This window comes from Megalobrama amblycephala, linkage group LG2, assembly GCF_018812025.1.
Source record: "Megalobrama amblycephala isolate DHTTF-2021 linkage group LG2, ASM1881202v1, whole genome shotgun sequence".
Classification (NCBI taxonomy): Eukaryota; Metazoa; Chordata; class Actinopteri; order Cypriniformes; family Xenocyprididae; genus Megalobrama; species Megalobrama amblycephala.
The window spans coordinates 31993811-32014372 of NC_063045.1; the positions used below are offsets into that span (position 1 = coordinate 31993811).

Consider the following 20562-nt stretch of genomic DNA (forward strand, 5'->3'; position numbering starts at 1 on the left):
TCTGACATGGCTCTCTTTTCATACAGTTTACATAAACACAGAAGGTTTGTTTTCATTTTGACTTACGCGATTTAAAACCTGACATTTCAACGTCTCTTTAGACACAAGTATAATTTTTTTGTGATTAGTATTCACTAAGTTACAGTTCATTTTCTGAGAACTATCAGATTGGAGTTCGTTCAGAGGGAGACGAGAGATCACGCATCATGTTAGTTTTCTTTATTTTACAAAAAGCACAGCATTTTGTTGTTACTCTGAGTGTACACAAATAAAAGAAGATATTCCACAGGTTAAAATGGTGTATAATTCTTAATTGTATGTGCAACACTGACAGAGTATTTTGAGTCTCTTTCACAGTGGTTAGAAAAAAAACGCGGTGATCACGCCGGCGTGACCGCCGACCCCAGAGTGTTAATATTATAAAGCGATAAGAATACTTTTTGTGGGCCAAAAAAACAAAATAACGAATTTTCAACAATATCTATATGGGCTGATTTCAAAACACTGCTTCATGAAGCTTCTGAGCTTTATGAATCTTTTGTTTTGAATTAGTGATTCAGATCACCTGTCAAACGGCTAAATTGCTGAAATCACGTGACTTTGGCGCTCCGATTCACTGATTCAATTCCTAAAGCTCTGAAGCACTGTTTTGAACTTGGCCCATATAGATATTGTTTAAAAGTTGTTATTTGGGGGGGTTTTTTGGCACACAAAGTATTCTTGTCACTTTATAATATTAAGATAGAAATACTGAACTGTTTCAAATATGTTTTTAGTACCTTAATGGATCTTGAGAGGTGCAGTAACATTGCTGGCAATGGAGGCCTAACTGAGCCATCAGATTTCATCAACAATATCTTAATTTGTGTTCTGCAGATGAACGCTCTTACGGGTGTAGAATGACATGAGGGTGAGAATAAATAACATTTTTTTTCATTTTTGGGTGAACTAACCCTTTAAGTGTACGTAAAAAGATGAAGACAACACGAGTACAGTATCTCTGTACTGGATCCATGCATTATGTCTAGGGGTGCACAGGTGTGCATGCGCAACCAAAATAAAAAATGTGTAAACACGTTCTCTCGTAAATAACTTCAGAACACTCATTTGCATACCGACATGGGGTGCGATTCCTAAAAGCATCATTAGCCAACTAACATTGTAAGTTCCGTCGTTACTTACATAGTTTAACGATTTGGTGTTTCCCGAAACCATAGTTCAAATGACCATTTGCAAACTGCATCGCAAACTTGTGTGGTTGGAACGACAGCTCCCAAGCTGTGGTTAGAAGCATAGTTCCTTGTTTTTTGACAAGTGGACTTAATAAAACGTTATCTTGAGTAAAATAAGTAAACTGACGTTAAGTACAATGTATATCTTTTATTTCGAATGTATACAAATGTCATTTATATATTTTAGTTTGTCAAGAGATTTAAAGCACTGTTTTTGAAGAGTGCGCGTATGTGCTCTAGTACGTAAGAACAAGCATTTTATTCAATCTGAAAATAATGCAAAATAACTGAGGAAAATGAGAATTAGTCCTCTGATGCCATGTCTGTAATTTATAGCAAAAAATCTAGCATTAATGCGATCTCAAATGGATTCATTTAAAGAAGTTATTACTCACCACCTGTGTGACGTCATTCACCAACGTGGTTGAATGACAGTGTTGGGGATTAACAGTTTAGGACCCTTGAGACCAGATATGTTGAATAAAGACCTGGAGTCAAAGTTTTTTTTTAAAAATAAATTGAAGAAAAATTTAATGAAGAATAGTTTGCAGTTTCATCAGCAGAAGCCAGCTTCAAGTCTCACAAGGAGTTCGTAGGCCGCTCTGCGTATATTTACATTTCCACAACAATTATACTCTAACAGAATCAACTAACTACGTCATTACTTCAGGTTGAATGATTCTGATTGGCTAAGAAAAATAGACAAGATTAGAAATTTTCCACACATGGACAGATAGTAAGAAGCATATCTCCCTTCGTCGCGGTGATGACGAGGGGGACCCTGGATTTAGGTACCGGATGTCCTTTTGGGGTCATGATGTGGCGTCTGCTGGTCTCAAGCAGAATGCCAGTTGTCCAGTACAAAGGATACACATGATTCACAGCTTCTTCAAAGGCTGAAGTTGATCTGAGCAGGAAACTTTCCCCAAAACATACTGATAACATGTTCTTTTCTCTCAGTGAGAGGTACAGAGGAAAATAGACGCTTTAACATACATTGAAGAAGTCATTCAAATATTTTAACAGAAATATAAATGTTGATTAATAACTTAAAAGATATATATTGAAGCGGCAGTGGATTCCAGAATCCACCCCTTCAACAGGTTTGTGACAGTACAGTTTTGGGAAACGGTCGTGACTAGCTAGTTGATTTGTTCAACGATGCATCGTACTATGGTAGTTCAACAGCGGGTTACATCGTTGTTTGTGAAACACACCCATGGTTGACAGTTATTAATGCACAATCACCATTTTAGATCGACTAACTTTAATACTGTATAAGATTTCCATTTGAACTGAATGCATAACAAATCTGCCAGTTTCAAAGTAAAACGCAAAGCTGTGACATTCACTGACGCGTTTCACTCGGCAGAGCTAGATCCGGCAGTGTGTATACTTACTTCCTGGCAATCCTTTAAAATAAAAGCTTGCTGATTTTAGGTTTTGAAAATGTTGAAAATTCATATAAAAATAAAGTAAAAATGAAAATGTAAATTTTAGCATTGTATTTTTAAAATATAATAGTATTATCACACTATTGTTTATTTTATTAAATAACTAACTTAATAAAGTGCAACAATGCTATTATTATTTTTTTTTTATAGTTACATTTAATGGTTCACGCTATGTGCAGTGTGAGCACCAAACCAAATCTCCAGGTTCTCTCATGAGAACCAGACTGAGAAACATACAGTGCCCTCCACAATTATTGGCACCCTTAGTAAATATAAGCAAAGGCGGCTGTGAAAATAAATCTGCAATGTTTATCCTTTTGATCTTTCATTCACAAAATTCACAAAATTCTAACCTTTCATCGAAGTAAAACAATTGAAAGTGGGGGGAAACTCGCATTATGAAATAAATGTTTTTTTCTAATACATGTTGGCCACAATTATTGGCACCCCTAGAAATTCTTATGAGTAAAATATCTCTGAAGTATATTCCCATTCATACTTACATTTTTTAGCACACCAGGGTGAGTAGGAGCATGAAATTGTCCAGCCATGACTTCTTGTTTCACAGGAGTACAAATATGTGTAAACACAAAGGCCAAATTCCCTTAATCATCACAAAGAGAAAAACCAAAGAATATAGTTCTGATGTGCAGCAAAAGATTGTTGAGCTTCACAAAATAGAAAATGGCTATAAGAAAAAAGCTAAAGCATTGAAAATCCCCATTTCCACTATCAGGGCAATAATTAAGAAGTTCCAGTCAACTAAAAATGTCCTCTTCCAGGCAGATTTGTAACGTGTATCTAAATCATCCTAATGCATGGCGAGGAGGAAAGTTTGAGTGGCCAAAGACTCTCCAAGGATCACAGCTGGAGAATTGCAGAGATTAGTTGAGTCTTGGGTCTCAGAAAGCCTAAAAAAATTGATCAAACAGCACCTACATCCCCACGAGTTGTTTGAGAGGGTTTCAAGAAAAATCCTCTGCTCTCATCCAGAAACAATCTCCAGCATATTCAGTTGTCAGACAAGACTGGAACTTCAACGGGACCTGGTTCTATGGTCAGATGGGTTTGGTGCACGCATGGATAAATAGTACCCCATGCCCATGGTTAAATATACTGCTGGATCTTTAATGTCGTGGGCCTGTTTTTCTGCTGGTGGTCCTGGACATCTTGTTCAGATACATGGTATCATGGATTCTATCAAATACTAACAGATAAAAATCAAATCCTGACCGCTTCTGCTAGAAATCTTATAATGGGCCGTGATTGGAGCTTCCACAGGACAATGATCCAAAACAAACATCAAAACCAACACAAAAATGTGTCACTGAGCACAAAATGAAGCTTCTGCCATGGTCTTCCCAGTCCCCTGACCTGAACCCTAAAGAAAATGAGTGGAGTGAACTGAAGAGAAGAAGCACCAACATGGAGCTGGGAATATGAAGGATCTGGAGAGATTCTGTATGAAGGAATGGTCTCTGATCTCTTGTCAGGTGTTCTCCAAACTCATCAGGCATTATAGGAGAAGACTCAGAACTGTTATCTTGGGAAAAGGACGTTGCAATAATTGGGTGCCAACAACTGTGGCCAACGTGAACTAGAGAAACATTTATTTCATAATGAGCTTTTCCCCCCATTTTCAATTGTTTTACTTCAATGATAGGTTAGAATTTTGTTAATTTTTTGAATGAAAGATCAAAAGGATAAACATTGCAGATTTATTTTCACAGCCGCCTTTGCTCATATTTACTAAGGGTGCCAATAATTGTGGAGGGCACTGTATGTGCACCCCTGATTATGTAATGGCAGCCTAATATTCAAGCTGTCTGTGTTTTTAATGTTAATCAAACAACAAAAGACAAGAAAGTCACTCAATGCTCTTAACTGAATAGCTTTTGTAACTTTAATAATGATTCATCTTTATTTAATTTATACAGTGAAGGTTATATGCAATGTTGTTTTACATTTGATTACTTTATTCAATTTCTCTACCTGAAAACTACTGTTAGATACCTGAGAAACCTTGAAAGCACGGTTTATTTTTTTTGTATTTTTGCTCTATTGTATTTATTTGTGCTGTTGCTTATTTATTTTTTATTTTCTTTATTTTTTTTTATTTGACAGTATTCCTTTTTTCCCCCTGAACATAGCTCATACCGAACAGTACAGAAACTGTGATCATAAAACCATGATACAAACCGAAGCGTGAGTGTAATTTCAAGGGCAATTCCACGCAAAGGTCATCCTTACCATGAAAAAAAAGTTTTTACCAAAAGAACAAAACCTTTTTAAGTTGGTAGTTTAGGTCTGTAATATATTGTATCAATGTGCTCTAACAGAAATTTTAAGAAAATTGCCTTGTTTTTCCACAACATATGAGGTAAGCAACAATGCTTAAATTAAATATTCTACCAACCATATTTCATGCTTTCAAAAAAGGGATCAAATACCCCATTTTTTTTTTTAAACTTTATTTTAACAGTAAGCATTCTGCCGAGAGATGGAGACATGCCTGAGAAATAAATACACTCATTTTGTCATAACCGCACTGCCTGTTGAATTTATAAGGGCTAGAATAAAGAGGTCAGGACGCTTCAGTGCTCTGTCACGTCCGTAACGTTTTAAAGATTAAGTTTGTCCTATAACAATTATAAATACAAAATATAGCTGCAAGCAGCAATTATGGGGCCAAGCACAAAAACGGCACAACAAGCCAGCCAACATGGCCGTAAGCATCAGACCAACTGCAACAGTGAGCAATTAAAGACCTATTAGGATCATTTTTGTCAAAAGAGCTGAAAAATCACACATACAGTAAATAAAAAAGATTTACTGGTTTATCACTTTCCACCAATAGGTGGCGCTGTGACCAAATTCATGCGGTATAGTCAGAGTGAGTTGACAATGACAACCGCAAAGTTTGGTGTCAATATGTCAAAGCATTGCAGAGATACAGCTTCAAGAGTGTGTTTTGCAGTATGCCTCAAATTCATTGCTCCGATATACGAAAACGGTTTGACTTATCAACTTGAAATATATAACTTTTTGTCGGCATGGTCTGAAGATGATACGGTTCAATTTTGGTGAAAATCGGAGCAACGGTCTAGGAGGAGTTTGAAAAAGTAGGTTTTTAAAGAAAAACAATATGGCGGACAGGAAGTTCAGCTGACTATGGCATATTTGATATCTATGTTCTCGGCATGACCCAAGGAATCAACCAATGAGACTTATCATTCGACTTGACATGATGCCTCGAATCCAACGAGACCAAATTTATGATTTTTGGACAAACCCATCAGAAGATATAAGCAAAAATAGCCATTTTTCATATATCCGCACCAGTAGGTGGCGCTGCGCTGAAACGCTGCATGATGCCTCATGTCATGCTTGTGATGACATGTACCAAGATTGGTCTGAATACGATAAAGCGTTGCGGAGATACAGCCTTATGTCTATTTTGACAAGCACTACGCACAATTCGTTTGCGTGTTTTACGAAAACAAATTGAGGGATCGACTTGAATTCCATAACTTTCTGTCAGAATGGTCTGAAGATGATCTGGTTCAATTTTCATGAAAATCTGGACAGCTGGTGGCACTAGAGGGATTGAGTTAGAGACTCCAAGTTTCCTATGGACACAGGTCAGACTGTCCTCTAACTGTGTGCCAAATTTCACAACTTTCCCGCAAGCGATTCTATGGGCTGCCATAGACTTCAAGAGCGGAAGAAGAAGAAGAAGAAGAATAAAAAAAAGAAATCTAACAGATACAATAGGTGCCTAAGCACCTTCGGTGCTTGGCCCCTAATAACTTGAAACTTTATATACAAAGCTAAATTATGTATATGCTTATTAGGATCAATATTCATATTAAATCCTATGCATGACTTTTGTTACGAATTCCCCAAACACAGCCTTCGGTCGTAACATAGAGAGCGACACATTGTAACGTGTCGCCCGGAGTCCCGTTTCCTGCTCCCACAAACACCACAATGTCACCAGTTGAGTCAGAGAGGAAGTTTGTTTATTTCTTAAAGAAAATAAGAGGATGGCTTTAAGTCCGTGGTTCGGCCAAAACAACAAACAAAAGATGGGGATCTACCTACTTTTAAAGATCTTCCCTGGAAAAGAGATAACAAAAGAAAAACACAAGTCTTACCTCCCTGCTAACAGAATAAACAGGAGAAAAATAATAATTTAAAAAAAAGGGCCTCCCACTAACAAATGGTCTGCATGGGAAAGGGCAATTGAACATTTACCGGTCTATACCGCTAACAATTTGTACTCCACACCAGGATTTACTTTAAAGGCTAATCCAGCAGCGTCACACACACTCGGCTGGGACAACAACAGGAAGCAGGAGAGGGAACTCATTGAGCAGTCTTCCCTCCAAGCTTTTATCCACTGAATGATTCCCGGCTCCACCCACATAAACAGCTGCACCTGTGTTCACAACAATTAGCACGGAGCAACAGGGGGAGAGCGAGAGAGAAAGAGAGAGCACTTCACACACAACTTTTGCTCTACACAACGTTACACGATACAAGTAAACACTCAGTGATGTTCAGACACGTAACACTCTTCCCCACCCCAAAAGATTAAGACCTTAATCTCAGAAACACTTAACATGTATTTTCAGCACTATGAGGTCTGGACAGCGCAGCGATTACGTTCTCGGTGCCGCGCTTATGAACAATCTTTAAATTAAATTCTTGAAGCGCAAGAGACCAACGCATTAAGCGCTGATTCGTATTGTACATACGGTTGAGAAAAATCAAGGGATTATGGTCTGTATAAACTTTGATTGGGATCGTAGAACCACCCAGGTAAACCTCGAAATGTTTCAATGCCATCAACAAGGCTAGGGCCTCTTTTTCAATTGTGTTATATTTGCATTGGCTGCGACTGAACTTTTTCGAAAAGTAACACACTAGCTTTTTCACTCCCATCTCTGAAGCTTGTAGAAGGACAGCTCCAGCGCCAATAGCACTTGCATCAACTTCAAGTTGGAAAGGGTGTTCGAAATTAGGAGCTGACAGAACTGGAGCGTTACATAAGAGATCTTTTGCTCCCGAAAAGCTCGTTGACACGCAGGAGACCACATAAAACTTTGTGTTGGCCGGAGAAGTTCGGTTAGGGGCGCAACAAGAGTAGCAAAGTTGAGACAAAAACCTTGATAATAACCGACCATTCCTATAAAGCGGCGCAACTCGCGTTTATTTGTGGGGACTGGAAACTCAGATATAGCAATACCTTGGCATCCACTGGGCAAACTTCACCCTGACCAACACGCTTGCCAAGGTAGGTGACGTATGCTTTAGCGAATTCACATTTCGTTAAATTTACCGTTAGGAATGCAACAGCTAGACGAGAAAACACATCATGTAATGTTTCAACATGTTCTTCCCATGTGGAGGAATATACAACAATATCGTCAAGGTATGCGTCACATTTTTGTACCCCGTTGAGTACCAGCTGCATTAGCCGTTGGAAAGTAGACGTGCTTTCCGCATTCCGAACGCCATCACAGAGTATTGACAGAAGTAGTCTCGAGTGACAAATGCTGAATTGTCGGCAGCGCATGTAGTAAGGGGCACCTGCCAGTAACCCTTTAGTAGGTCAAGCTTTGGGAAACAGTCAGGCTTAGTCAGGGCATTAACTTTCCGAAAATCTGTACAGAACCGGAACGTTGAATTAGCTTTTGGTACTAGAAGGCAGGGAGAGCTCCAGGCGCTCTGGCTAGGTTCTGCCAAACCATTACGTAACATGTATTCCACCTCCATTTTCATAATATAACGTTTCCGAGGATGAACCCTGTAAGGGTGTTGTTTAATTGGAGCAACATCTCCAACGTCGATATCATGGAATAACACATTAGTGCGATACGGGACATCTGAGAAAATACTTGGAAAGCTGTCGATCAATTTTATAATATCTTCCCTTTGACAGTTTGGCAGATGACTCAGGAAAGCATGTACGTTTTTGAGAACGTTAGAGTTCTGTAAACTTTCTCCCAAGACAGGAAATTTCTCCCCAATCTCATCCTCGACTTTGATGTGCGAAACAGATGGAACCACTGTAACAACGGGTTTAACTGACGCTTCACTTTGGTCTCTTGCATGATAAGGCTTTAACATGTTAACGTCAATGATGCGCGGGTTGATCCAAAATGAGCGGGTGCCTGCGGTCACCCGCGGTCACCCGCGGTCACCCGCGGTTACGAGTCATCCAAAAATATTTTTAATGATATTCGGGTCGCGGTCGGTCGGGTCGTTTGAAATAAAGATGGCAATTAAACCTTTGTAATTTTCAGTTTTACTTACTAAAGGTTTCAGTTTTACTTTCATGGGTATTTGTGAACATTTATTTATGGATATTGTAGCCTCAGTCTTTGGCTTAGCCTACCTGTTTTTGTTCGTCTAAAATGCGTTAATAAATAGGCTACTTAATTAACATATTCTATCACTGCATTTTGTGTTTGTGAGAGCTTCAATTGGGCATTCACGTGGCGAAATAGCCTAAGCCTGCTAATACAAGTGGGAAATCCTTATTTACCATTTGAATGTTGAGTGTTATTAACTTTTGAATAAATGCTGACGCGGGACAAAATGCCCGATTTCCCAACACGTTGAACTGAGCAATGCCATTGTACCATTTTAATAGGCTACTTTTAAACGCATATAGCTCAGTAATGTCAGTTTTATGTATTTTCTGAGAGGGGGCGGGATTTTTGTTGGGAAAGTCGGGGGAGAGACGCACACTTCGATTAGACTGGATAAACACATGCAGCATCTTAATTGTTAAGAAAATGAAACGAAATAAATGAATAAATCAAGCCTTTATTACATAACACTAGGCTATATTATACAACATTCAGAAAAAGAACAGTTTGCGCTCCTAAGGGCTTTCACACTTTTCCAAAAGAGGGCCTTCTCTCAGTTGACCTGCTGATTAATTCTTCAAGCAGGGTCGAAACATAAACATCGCATTCATCAATAATATGCATCTAGACAGCTGAAATGGAAAATGATGGGCCGCCTCAAGAACTGCCTGCTCTCGCCGCTGCACCTCTGAGCTCACCACGTCAGGTCCTGAAACATTTCTCTCCTCCACAGGCTGGATTAATGGATATTATTGGCCAGGGAGGCTGATGGGGGGCGTATGGGAGGGGGCGTCTATGGCCCAATGTCGCTACAATGAGCATTTACTACTTTTAAAAAAATGCGGGTCAGGAAGCGGGGTCGGGTACAATATTTTCCTTTTTTTTTTTTGCGGTCCGAGTTGCGGGCGGGTTAGTTGAAAACGTCGGTCGGGTGCGGGTTGTTTATACATTGACCCGCGCATCACTGGTTAACGTGGCAAAACCTCGTTTTCTTTCTGCGATCTGGCGTTCTCAGTATGTAATTTGTGTCATTCACTTTTCTTTCTACAATGTAAGGACCAGTAAATCGGGTTTGGAGAGATGAACCAGGCACTGTTAACAAGGCCAGCACCGATTGCCCTGGTACGAACGAACGAGCAACGCTCTTGCGATCATAACACTTCTTCATTACTGCTTGCAAGCTTTCAAGATTCAACTTCACAAGTTCACAGACGCGTCAACCGCTTACGGAGTGTATCAACATACTCGGTCACTGGCACAAACGCGGGTTCGCTCGCAAGTAACTGTTCACTCAGAAGTTTAAAGGTCCCGTTTTTCGTGGTTTTTTGAAGCTTTGATTGTGTTTATAGTGTGCAATATAACGTGTTCATGTTTCGTGTGTAAAAAAACACAGTATTTTTCACATAATTTACTTACCTGTATACCGCTGTTTCCACTGTCATAAAAACGGGCTGATGACTTCCTTGTTCTATGAAGTCCCTCCTTCAGAAATACGTAACGAGTTCTGATTGTGCCAGCGGTTCCTGTGTTGTGATTCGACAGCAGTTTAGCGCTCCTTGCCCGGGAAGGTCACGCCTCTTATCATAACGTGGAGATGCATGCGCTCAGTGTTATTGTAAACATGTCTTTAATTTTACCCTATCAATTTGAGCCGGAATCAGACCCGGTGATTGGACTGCGGGATGAAAATAACAGCGTTTCGACGACATGGCGACAAACACACTCTACAAACGCAACTCTTGTGTATTCCTGTGGGCGGAGGTTAGTCAAAAAACTGTTTTAGTGATGTCATTAAAGAAGGAAGTAGAGGGATGTAGTCCAAACTGGCCGTTCGATGTAGGCGACTTCTGTTAAATAAAATATCTCGCTTGGCATTGAACTTTGAGCTTTAAAATTTTACAGATTTTATTTATACTCTAACAACAACATTACACACTAACTAAAGTTTGAAACATGGGATCACGAAGAACGGGACCTTTAAGGGGGCCACGAACTGAATGTCCGAATACCAACTGCGCTGGGCTAAAGCCAAGGGAATCTTGTACGGTCTCTTGTACAGTGAAAAGTAGTAGAGGCAGACTATCAGCCCTGTCTTTCCCTTCTTCCACACGGTGAATGCGCAACAATGTTTTAAGCGTTTGGTGGAAGCGTTCCAAAGCACCTTGGGTCTGTGGCCGATAAGCGCTGGACATCTGATGTGACACCGAAATTCTCAAAACTGTTTAAACAGGTACTGTACCTGTTTAAACAGTTTTGACGTAAAGTTAGTTCCACGGTCTGTTTGGACTATTCGCGGCAGACCAAAAAGAGAGCAGAATTTGATGAGTTCTTTGACAACAGTTTTTGCTTTTAAGTTACGCAGAGGGACAGCCTCAGGAAATTGCGTGGCTGCCCTCATCAGCGTAAGAATATACTGGTGTCCACTTTTAGATTTCGGAAGTGGCCCTACACAGTCTAAAATTAAACGCTCGAAAGGCTCCCCCACCACGGGAATTGGGTGTAAAGGCGCTGGTCGTATGACTTGGTTGGGCTTCCCCGCAATCTGACACGCATGACAAGAACGGCAATATTTCGCTACACTCGTTCTTAAGCCGGGCCAATAGAAATACCTTATAACACGCTGAAAGGTTTTATTCACTCCAAAATGCCCTGCCATTATGTGATCATGGGCCAGTTCAAGCACTACTGAACGATAACACGTAGGCAACACAATTTGATAAACAGGGCCTAATTCGGTCCCGTTTGCAGACATCGGAAGCCATTTGCGCATTAAAACATCCTCGTCCCAATAATAAACTATTCTTACACGAGCAAGGTCACTTTTCGTTTTCACGGCAGTTTCAATACAGTGAGATAAGGTTGGATCAGATTTCTGCGCAATACTGAGCTGCTTTTGACCAATATTAACTGTTTGATTGCCTTTAGTAGGTACATCAGAGCCCATCTCTAACACACGGTCATCCACCGACAGAGACAGCTCCGTGGGGCCTGAACGCAACAAGAAAGAATCAGACAGATCAACTGTGTCAGCAAATTTTTGTGACTGTGAGCGCGTAACCGCACACGCTGGAAACAAAGGAGGAGAGAAAGACGGTGGAACGGAGTCCCGTGTAGGGGACTCTGACATTAAAGGGAAAGGGAACACATTACCCCCTGCCAAATCGTTCCCAAGAATGAAGTTTACGCCCTCGACAGGAAGTTTCGCGCATACTCCTACATCTACCAGGCCTGAGACCAAATCTGACTTCAGGTACACGGAGTGAACGGGAACTTTAATACATCCCAGCTCAATCCCGCGAACTAAAATATCAGTCCCTGTATACGTCTACGCTGACAAGGGAAGCGCGTCTTCGCGAATAAACGAGTGAGCAGCGCCAGTGTCCCGCAAAATGGAAACAATTTTCGGCCTGTCATCCGGAGAAATAGAAACTGAGCCACTCATCAGAAAAGGCTTAAACATCTCCGTTCTAGGTGACAACGACTCTGCGTTTTCTGCTAGCGGCTCGAATACCACATGTGCAACACCTTTTGCTTTAGAAGCTGCATTCTTTTGTTTCCACGCCTTGCAGTCAGCAATAAGATGACTGGGATCAAGGCAGTAGAAACATACGCGTTTAGACTCTGCACGCTTAAACACATTTCCCGCAGATGCGCTCGTACAAGTATCTGTTTTCGAGGAGCGTACAACTGCAGAACACCTTTCAGCATATGCTTTTACGTTTTGACTCTGACGTGCCGTATAAAAAACAGTTCGGTGAGTTAGTACGTATTCATCAGCAAACACTGCTGCTTCAGTCAAAGAGGTAACTTTTTGTTCATTTAAATGTAAAACCAAGTTCTCAGGGAGACAACTTTTGAAATCCTCCAACAATATTAATTCCTGGAGGCGCTCAAACGTTGTCGCTTCAGACGCAATACATCACTTCTCCAACATAGCCTTTTTCTCATGCGCAAACTCCACGAAAGTTTGTTTAGACGCCTTGGTATGATTTCTAAATTTCTGCCTGTACGCCTCTGGCACAAGTTCGTATGCTCTTAGGACTGCGGCTTTCACTAAATCATAGTCCAGAGAGACTTCAGTTGGCAAGGCAGAGCAAACCTCTTGTGCTTTGCCCACGAAGCTACTCTGCAACATTACCGCCCACATTTCTTTCGGCCAGCATAATTTACCTGCCACCCTCTCAAAAGCAGTGAAGTAGGCATCTACTTCCAATTCACGAAATTGAGGAACAAGTTTCATGTAGCGGGTAGGATCAAACTGACTTGGTCTATCAGCTCCCTGCGGCTCACTAGCGGCAGAATGTGTTCGTTCCTCCTGTTTAGTTAAAATTGGATACGAGAAAAAAGTTAAAATTTACTCACTGTAACGTCTGGATGGATCCGTTCAGAGTCAATAAACGTTGGAGTTTTCAGAACGCTTTTAACCTGGTGAACTTTGTTTATAAATCACTAAATCGGCGCCGGACGGCTGTGACTTTCGGCAGGTTTGTGGGCCTGCGATGGTAAACAGAAAAGTCCAACTTCCTCACTTTGGTGACTTCAAAAGGAGCACCCCCACCAGAGACTGACCAGATCCACATTCCAACACCCCACACACACAGGGACACACTTCGGTCGTAACATAGAGAGCGACACATTGTAACGTGTCGCCCGGAATCCTGTCTCCTGCTCCCACAATCAATGTCACCAGTTGAGTCAGAGAGGAAGTTTGTTTATTTCTTAAAGAAAATAAGAGGATGGCTTTAAGTCCGTGGGTCGGCCAAAACAACAAACAAAAGATGGGGATCTACCTACTTTTAAAGATCTTCCCTGGAAAAGAGATAACGAAAGAAAAACCCAAGTCTTACCTCCCTGCTAACAGAATAAACAGGAGAAAAATAGTAATTAAACAAAAAAAGGGCCTCCCATTAAAAAACGGTCTGCATGGGAAAGGGCAATTGAACATTTACCGGCCTATACCGCTAACAATTTGTACTACACACCAGGATTTACTTTAAAGGCTAATCCAGCAGCGTCACACACACTCGGCTGGGACAACAACAGGAAGCAGGAGAGGGAACTCATCGAGCAGTCTTCCCTCCAAGCTTTTATCCACTGAAAGATTCCCGGCTCCACCCACATAAACAGCTGTACCTGTGTTCACAACAATTAGCACCGAGCAACAGGGGGAGAACGAGAGAGAAAGAGAGAGCACTTCACACACAACTTTTGCTCCACACAACGTTACACGATACAAGTAAACACTCAGCGACGTTCAGACACGTAACACTTTGCTTCTTTATATTGCTGTGATCTGTTTCAGGCTTACCGTATATATCAGAACATATCCAGTAATCACAATAATATTTGTGCTTTGTTAGTTTTAATCTGAAAAAACGTGTTAACTTTCAAATTGTCAATTTTATAATAAAATTCAAATTATAGATGTCGCTCTTTAATACAGCTCGTGACAGTTACTGCAGCGCCTCAGTGTAAGCAGCGGATCAAGCGCCCATGAACCGATCTTCTCTTCCTCTTTGCCAGTTACAGAACGAAATATGAAAATCAAAATGTAGGCCTATATGATATAGTACAACTTACAGAAGCATTGTGTCTCATAGGACACTTCCCTCGGGATGTCGCAATTTTACCTGTTGGTTAAAACATGAATAGCCTATTGATCATAATCTCGTGATCAAGCTGACAAAATAATAATAATAATAATAATATTGCAATAATTTTGACATGAAATAAAATGTGCTCATTTGCTAAACTTTGCTTTAAAGGATCACTCCACTTTTTTTGAAAATAGGCTCATTTTCCAACTCCCGTAGAGTTAAACTGTTGAGTTTTACCGTTTTCGAATCCATTCAGCCGATCTCCAGGTCTGGCTGTACCACTTTTAGCATAGCTTAGCATAGTTCATTGAATCTGATTAGACCGTAAGCATCTCGTTAAAACATGACCAAAGAGTTTCAATATTTTTCCTATTTAAAACTCGACTCTTCTGTAGTTACATCGTGTACTAAGACCGACGGAAAATGAAAAGTTGCGATTTTCTAGGCCGATATGGCTAGGAACTATACTCTCATTCCGGCGTAATAATCAAGGAACTTTGCTGCCGTACCATGGGTGCAACAGGCGCAATGATATTACGCAGAGTCTCTCCATGGTTGCAAGGCACACTCCCTGTGCAAGCAGGGGGTCACAGGCAGTGCGTAATATCAAGCCGAAAACCGTGCAATCATTTAGACACAAAACATAAAACTGACATGATTGCGAGTGACAATGGTGTCAATCGGTTCACCTGACTGTGGGGAAAACCTGCAATTTTAAACTGCTTTATGATAAACTTTAATATTTTTTAATGTATTTCAGCAAGCAGTTCTGTTAGAAGGAAAATCATGGTCTCTAAATTGATTCTTGTACAACGCGCTTGTCAACATGAGAAATAATCCGTAACCACTTGCAATAGACCTAAAGGGTATAAAGTTGTATAAAGTTTAGTATAAAGTTGATTATTTCTGCAGTCTTACCATACTGGGATCCCAGATATCAACATGTGGTGTTTCCCGTTTGAGGTCTCTGTTAAAGTTTTAAAGCAGTATTCTGTGCCGAAAAATGAAAAGCATGAAAAATAAAATAAAATGAATATTTTTTTTGTTCTGTGGAGAGCCAACCCTTCTTCATTCGGTGGGCAGTATTGCTTTTGGTTTGCGCAGTGTAATTCACAGAATTCCTAAAAAATATGTTGACACCCAAAACTTGGTGACTTTTTTTTTGTCACGTCCGTAACGCTTGTATATTTCCCTCATCTAAAATATAAAACGATTGTATAGACTGACATTTTTCTAATGTCTGGACTCCTTTAATAAGGGACTATGAATATATAAACAGACAGTTCAGTATGTTGGTATTAAATGCATTCTCTAAGAATTTATATTTCAAGTTTTGACTGCAAATGTCACGTCCATAACACTGGAATTGCCCTGAACCGTTACACCCCTAATACCTACTTATTCATTTGCAACACTCCTTTTATTCCACGTTTCCACAAGTGTGAAGTTGTGATACTGTTTTCCCTTTGTGCTTTGCTTTATAGCATTGTTTTGACATGGGGTGAAATCAAGGGACTGGGGCATGTACAGCGGCCTGGGCATGCCTCCCTCGCAGCAGGGCTGGACCGGGCCTAAAATTCGGCCCTGGACAAACCTAGCCCATGCGGCCCACGAGTTCCCCTGTGAATGTTTTTGCTGGGGTTAGGGCCTTAAATTGGAGTAAATAAATTAATAAATAAAACAAGGACAGCGAGGAAATGATGGATATTATTGAATTTACTACAAATTTAATATTGCACTTTTGTCACATAGAAATGCGCTTTGGCAGTAAAGCACTGATTTTCATGCCTTTAAGTCAATTTAATGCTATTAAATTCCGTCATCATTTACTCACCCTCATGTTGTTCTAAACCTGTATGACTTTCTCTTTTCTGTAAAACACAAAAGAAGATATTGTAGACTGTACTGAAGAATGTTGTCAACCAAACCATTTTGGTTAGGCTACCTTGACTTCTATTGTACAGACAAAAAACAGACCAATTATTTTCTTTGTTACACAGATAGAAAGTAATTCATGTTTGTAATGACATTAGGGTGAGTAAATTATGACATTTTGGGTTGAACTACCCCTTTAAAACAATAACATTTTTAAAGAGTTAACACCTAATTTATGTTATCATAACACTGATATCTATCTTTTATGATGCTCTCATTGAAATAACATTTTACTTCAATTAAAATTCATAAGAACTATTAAAAATATCTTAAAACATATTTAAAGGGGAAAAAAAGTTTTGTCCTTATTTCATGGGATCCAGGCTTTAAAGCTGTTTTGTTTTGTTATCCTTTAATTGCCCTAATGAAATTTACCATGGTTTAACTGTAAGATCATGGTAAACAGAGCACAGGTAAAACCATGCTCCTCATTACCATGGGTATATGGTTTATAAAATAATAAACTATAGATTGTATAATAAAAATGTTGTAAACATGCAATGTTTAATATAAGTAGGCCTAATAATAGCAGCATTTTCAATAAATACATTTCTGCCAAAACACCATATTTCTTCACTGTTAGTAGCTGCAAGGTAAATTACTATAAAGGTGCTGGTGTTGGATTGACAAGCTTGTAGTTGTGTGTATTGGCGTTTTCCAATTTACCTCGTCATGTCTTTACATGGTCGTGACTGTTTTCAGCTAGATTCACCACAGAACCTGTAATGTTACCATATCACACGACTGTTTTTATCTAAATTCTGAGACAAATATGAATGGATCAAGGCATCAAGCGATTTGCGCTGCTTATCACTTAATAGGGTGGCAGAAATGCAGTGCATGTTCGTCAGCGGCAGCAGTGAGTGGGTACTTGCCTTTTACAGCGCGGGAGGGGGAGGTCTCTCACTTTGGCCTGTCAATTCAGAAGATAAACCAATGGGCCGCTGTCCCTGCATGATGGCCCAGTCCGTGGCAATAATATAAAATAAAATATTTTACTTATATTTTATTAAAATAAAATAAAATAAAAATAACCTTTTATCGGCCCCAAAGTGCGTTGGCCCACCAGGAAAATGCCCGTTTACTTGTCCAGTCCTGCCTTGAAGTTATGTCAACAGCAGATCAGTGGCAAAGCTGGGGGGCCCTGCGAAACATACTTCTTACTTGACATTACTTCTTTTATTTCAAAAGAGGTCTGTGCGTGAATGCAGCTTATTAGATCTCCAACTGTCTATGATGTCAGTAACAATCAAACAACAGTGAAGATGAGAAAGAAAAACCAGTAACAGTTCTTGAATAGAAAACAGATAATCTTAAATACTGAAAGCACTCTTTGTTTATTGCTTGTAATATATTTCTTTGCTCCTCTTTATTATTTGCTACTTGCTTGTATGTTTTGAAGTTTTTTAAATTCTTAACATAGTTGTTTTAATTTTTTTTTTTTTCAATTATTTTAAAAAGTACTTCTAATTACTTATGTAAATGTAAGGATTTTAAGATTTTCAAGCGGTAAACTAATTAATTAAAAAAAAAAAAAAAAAAAGTAGATCAAGAATCATTTTGGAATCGGATCATGACTCTCTCTCGGATTGGATTGTGAGGTGACTAAAGATTCCCACCCCTACCACCAACATGTTCTTTCTATCAAAACTCTTTATTATTGAAGCTTGTTTTTTTTAGACTGCTGGTTTTAACCCTGTGAGAAATCTTTTTTTATTCAGTTAACCCTTTTTATAGAAATTTTTAACAAAGTTTTTAGCAAAAATAAATTGTAAAAACTTGATAGTTTTACCTTACATTTTTCAAACGATTAAAATATCTACAGAAGCTGGCATGGCATTAAAAACAAACACACACATGCGTTTTCTTTCTCAACTGTTTTTTGCGCTGGTTTTGTATTGTTTTCTATGTAACCATGCGCTAGATGGACATCTTTGACCGTTGCACTCATGTCTTACACAAGAGAGAAAAGTCTTTTTTTTTTTTTTTTTTTTTTCAAGTCTTTGTGGGGCTTTTTCCTTTCCATTGCATCTCATGTTTTTTAAATGTAAAAAATGCTTTGTTCATCGTACTGTTCATCACAACTTCATAAAATTTGCTTTTTGCCCTAACTAAGCATTTTAAATTTAAAGATAATTTGAATATTAGTAATATTTAAGTATAAAATTCAAAGAAATTAGTTTTTCAGCCGTTTTGACAGCCTTAGTACACTATTTGAGTGTGAGTGCACCATCTCTGAGAGCACACAAGTGCTGAATGGTTTAAAAATGCTTTAAATTGGCAAGACATAAAAAGCAAATGATAAACTTTAGTGATGATGCGACACTGCCCCGATTCTGATGCAGCGTGTGCAGACGCGATGTCTCACAGAAAGTTTTAAAATTACTGATTTGTCAAACATTATTTAAAAAAAAAAAAAAAAAAAAAAAAAAAAGTATGAGTTGTACCCCACCTTCAGTATTATAATTATTTTACCCACTCTAGGGCTGGGAGATATGGCCAAAAAGTCATATCTCTGTGTTTTTTGACTAAATGGCAATATATACGGTATATATCTCGGTATTTTCTACATTTTTCTATTTGGATTTAGAAAAAAAATGATCTGTATTTACTTTTTTACAAATCTTTATTTAACATTCTGCCTAATGTTGTCCTACAAATAGTGTTCATATTGAAAGCTATTAATACAAATATAGTGAATGTAACCATTTAGTCAGGCACACTAATAGGCCTACAGTATGTGCAAAAAAGAGAAGGTTACTTTACATTCTAACATTGTAACATTACAATCTAAAAATAAAATAATGCCTTTTAAAGCAGCAGTTAAATTCACTAGATTAAAAATTAAAATAAAAACAAAAGCACAGACTAATTAGCTGTATATTTATATATTATATGGTTACTGCTATCATAAAAATACACTTACTTGTAGGTTTAAAATTCTACATATGGCACATTTATTGTTCAACAACAAACATTTTATCAAAATGTATATTTTAGTCAGAGTTATGGCGTTTCCATTCGTGTGTACTCGTTCATGGAAGTCTATGAAGTTTAGAAGAGAATGAGATTCGCTAGCAGAAGGCTCGTCCACTCCTAACAGCAAAATGGAAATATTTGTATGACTTTCTAACATTTACAGATGGAAAATATACCTGTGAAATGTAAGTTATGCACTTATTAAATCACCACATCACAAAAGCACTAAACAGCGCAAAAATCTGTCAGCACATGAATCTGTCAGAGCAACTGACGGGGCAAGCCGCTTTAAACAATAGGCCTACGTGTTAACTATATCTTAACACTGCGCTGCTGCAATCATGTCACACCATACCTCTCACGGCAGGCGTGTCTTTTTTCGTCATCAGCATGATAGTGGTTTGTGAAATCGGCATATTGAGAGATTGCCGATCGAGTCATTAGAATCGATTATTGGCCGGTAGCAATTGTTATTATGGTTAGGATTAAGGATAGGTTTGGTACCAAATATTACAGAACAATAGACCTGTATTTTATTGTATAGTTTATTGTAGGTTTCACTAATAGCTGTTATTTCATACTTAAGACTAAAAAGGATAATACAATATAAAATGGCTTTTTATTCAGTGTTGTCCTTTGTCAGTTGTTGCACTGGAAATTCTTTTTATATTCTTTGTTCATGATACTGTCTAATGAATTGTTGTTTCATACAGGTGGTAACTTCATACTGTCCAGCCAACAATGAGGCCATTGCCAGAGTGCGTCAGGTAACGTAAACTTTTTTTTTTTTTTTTTCATAAAATGCAATTAATGAATAAACACATATTAAGAAGCATGATTCCTTCACTGAATGAATTTTATCTTTAAACAGGCAACCATGGCAGAATATGAGGAAACTGTACAGAAAGCACAAGATGCGTGGAACGTGTGGGCAGATGTAAGCTTTTATATTATTAAAGGGATAGTTCACCCAAAAATGAAAATT

General features: G+C 38.9%; 1 protein-coding gene across 1 annotated transcript in view; it reads left to right on the plus strand.

Moving 5' to 3' along the window:
* aldh7a1 (aldehyde dehydrogenase 7 family, member A1) overlaps positions 1–20562 on the plus strand; it is a 117403-nt gene that overhangs the window by 31756 nt on the left and 65085 nt on the right. The window contains exons 2-3 of the mRNA XM_048170704.1: positions 20291–20344; positions 20449–20514. Of these exons, the coding sequence (XP_048026661.1) occupies positions 20291–20344; positions 20449–20514 (120 nt within the window). The remainder of the gene's footprint in view (positions 1–20290; positions 20345–20448; positions 20515–20562) is intronic.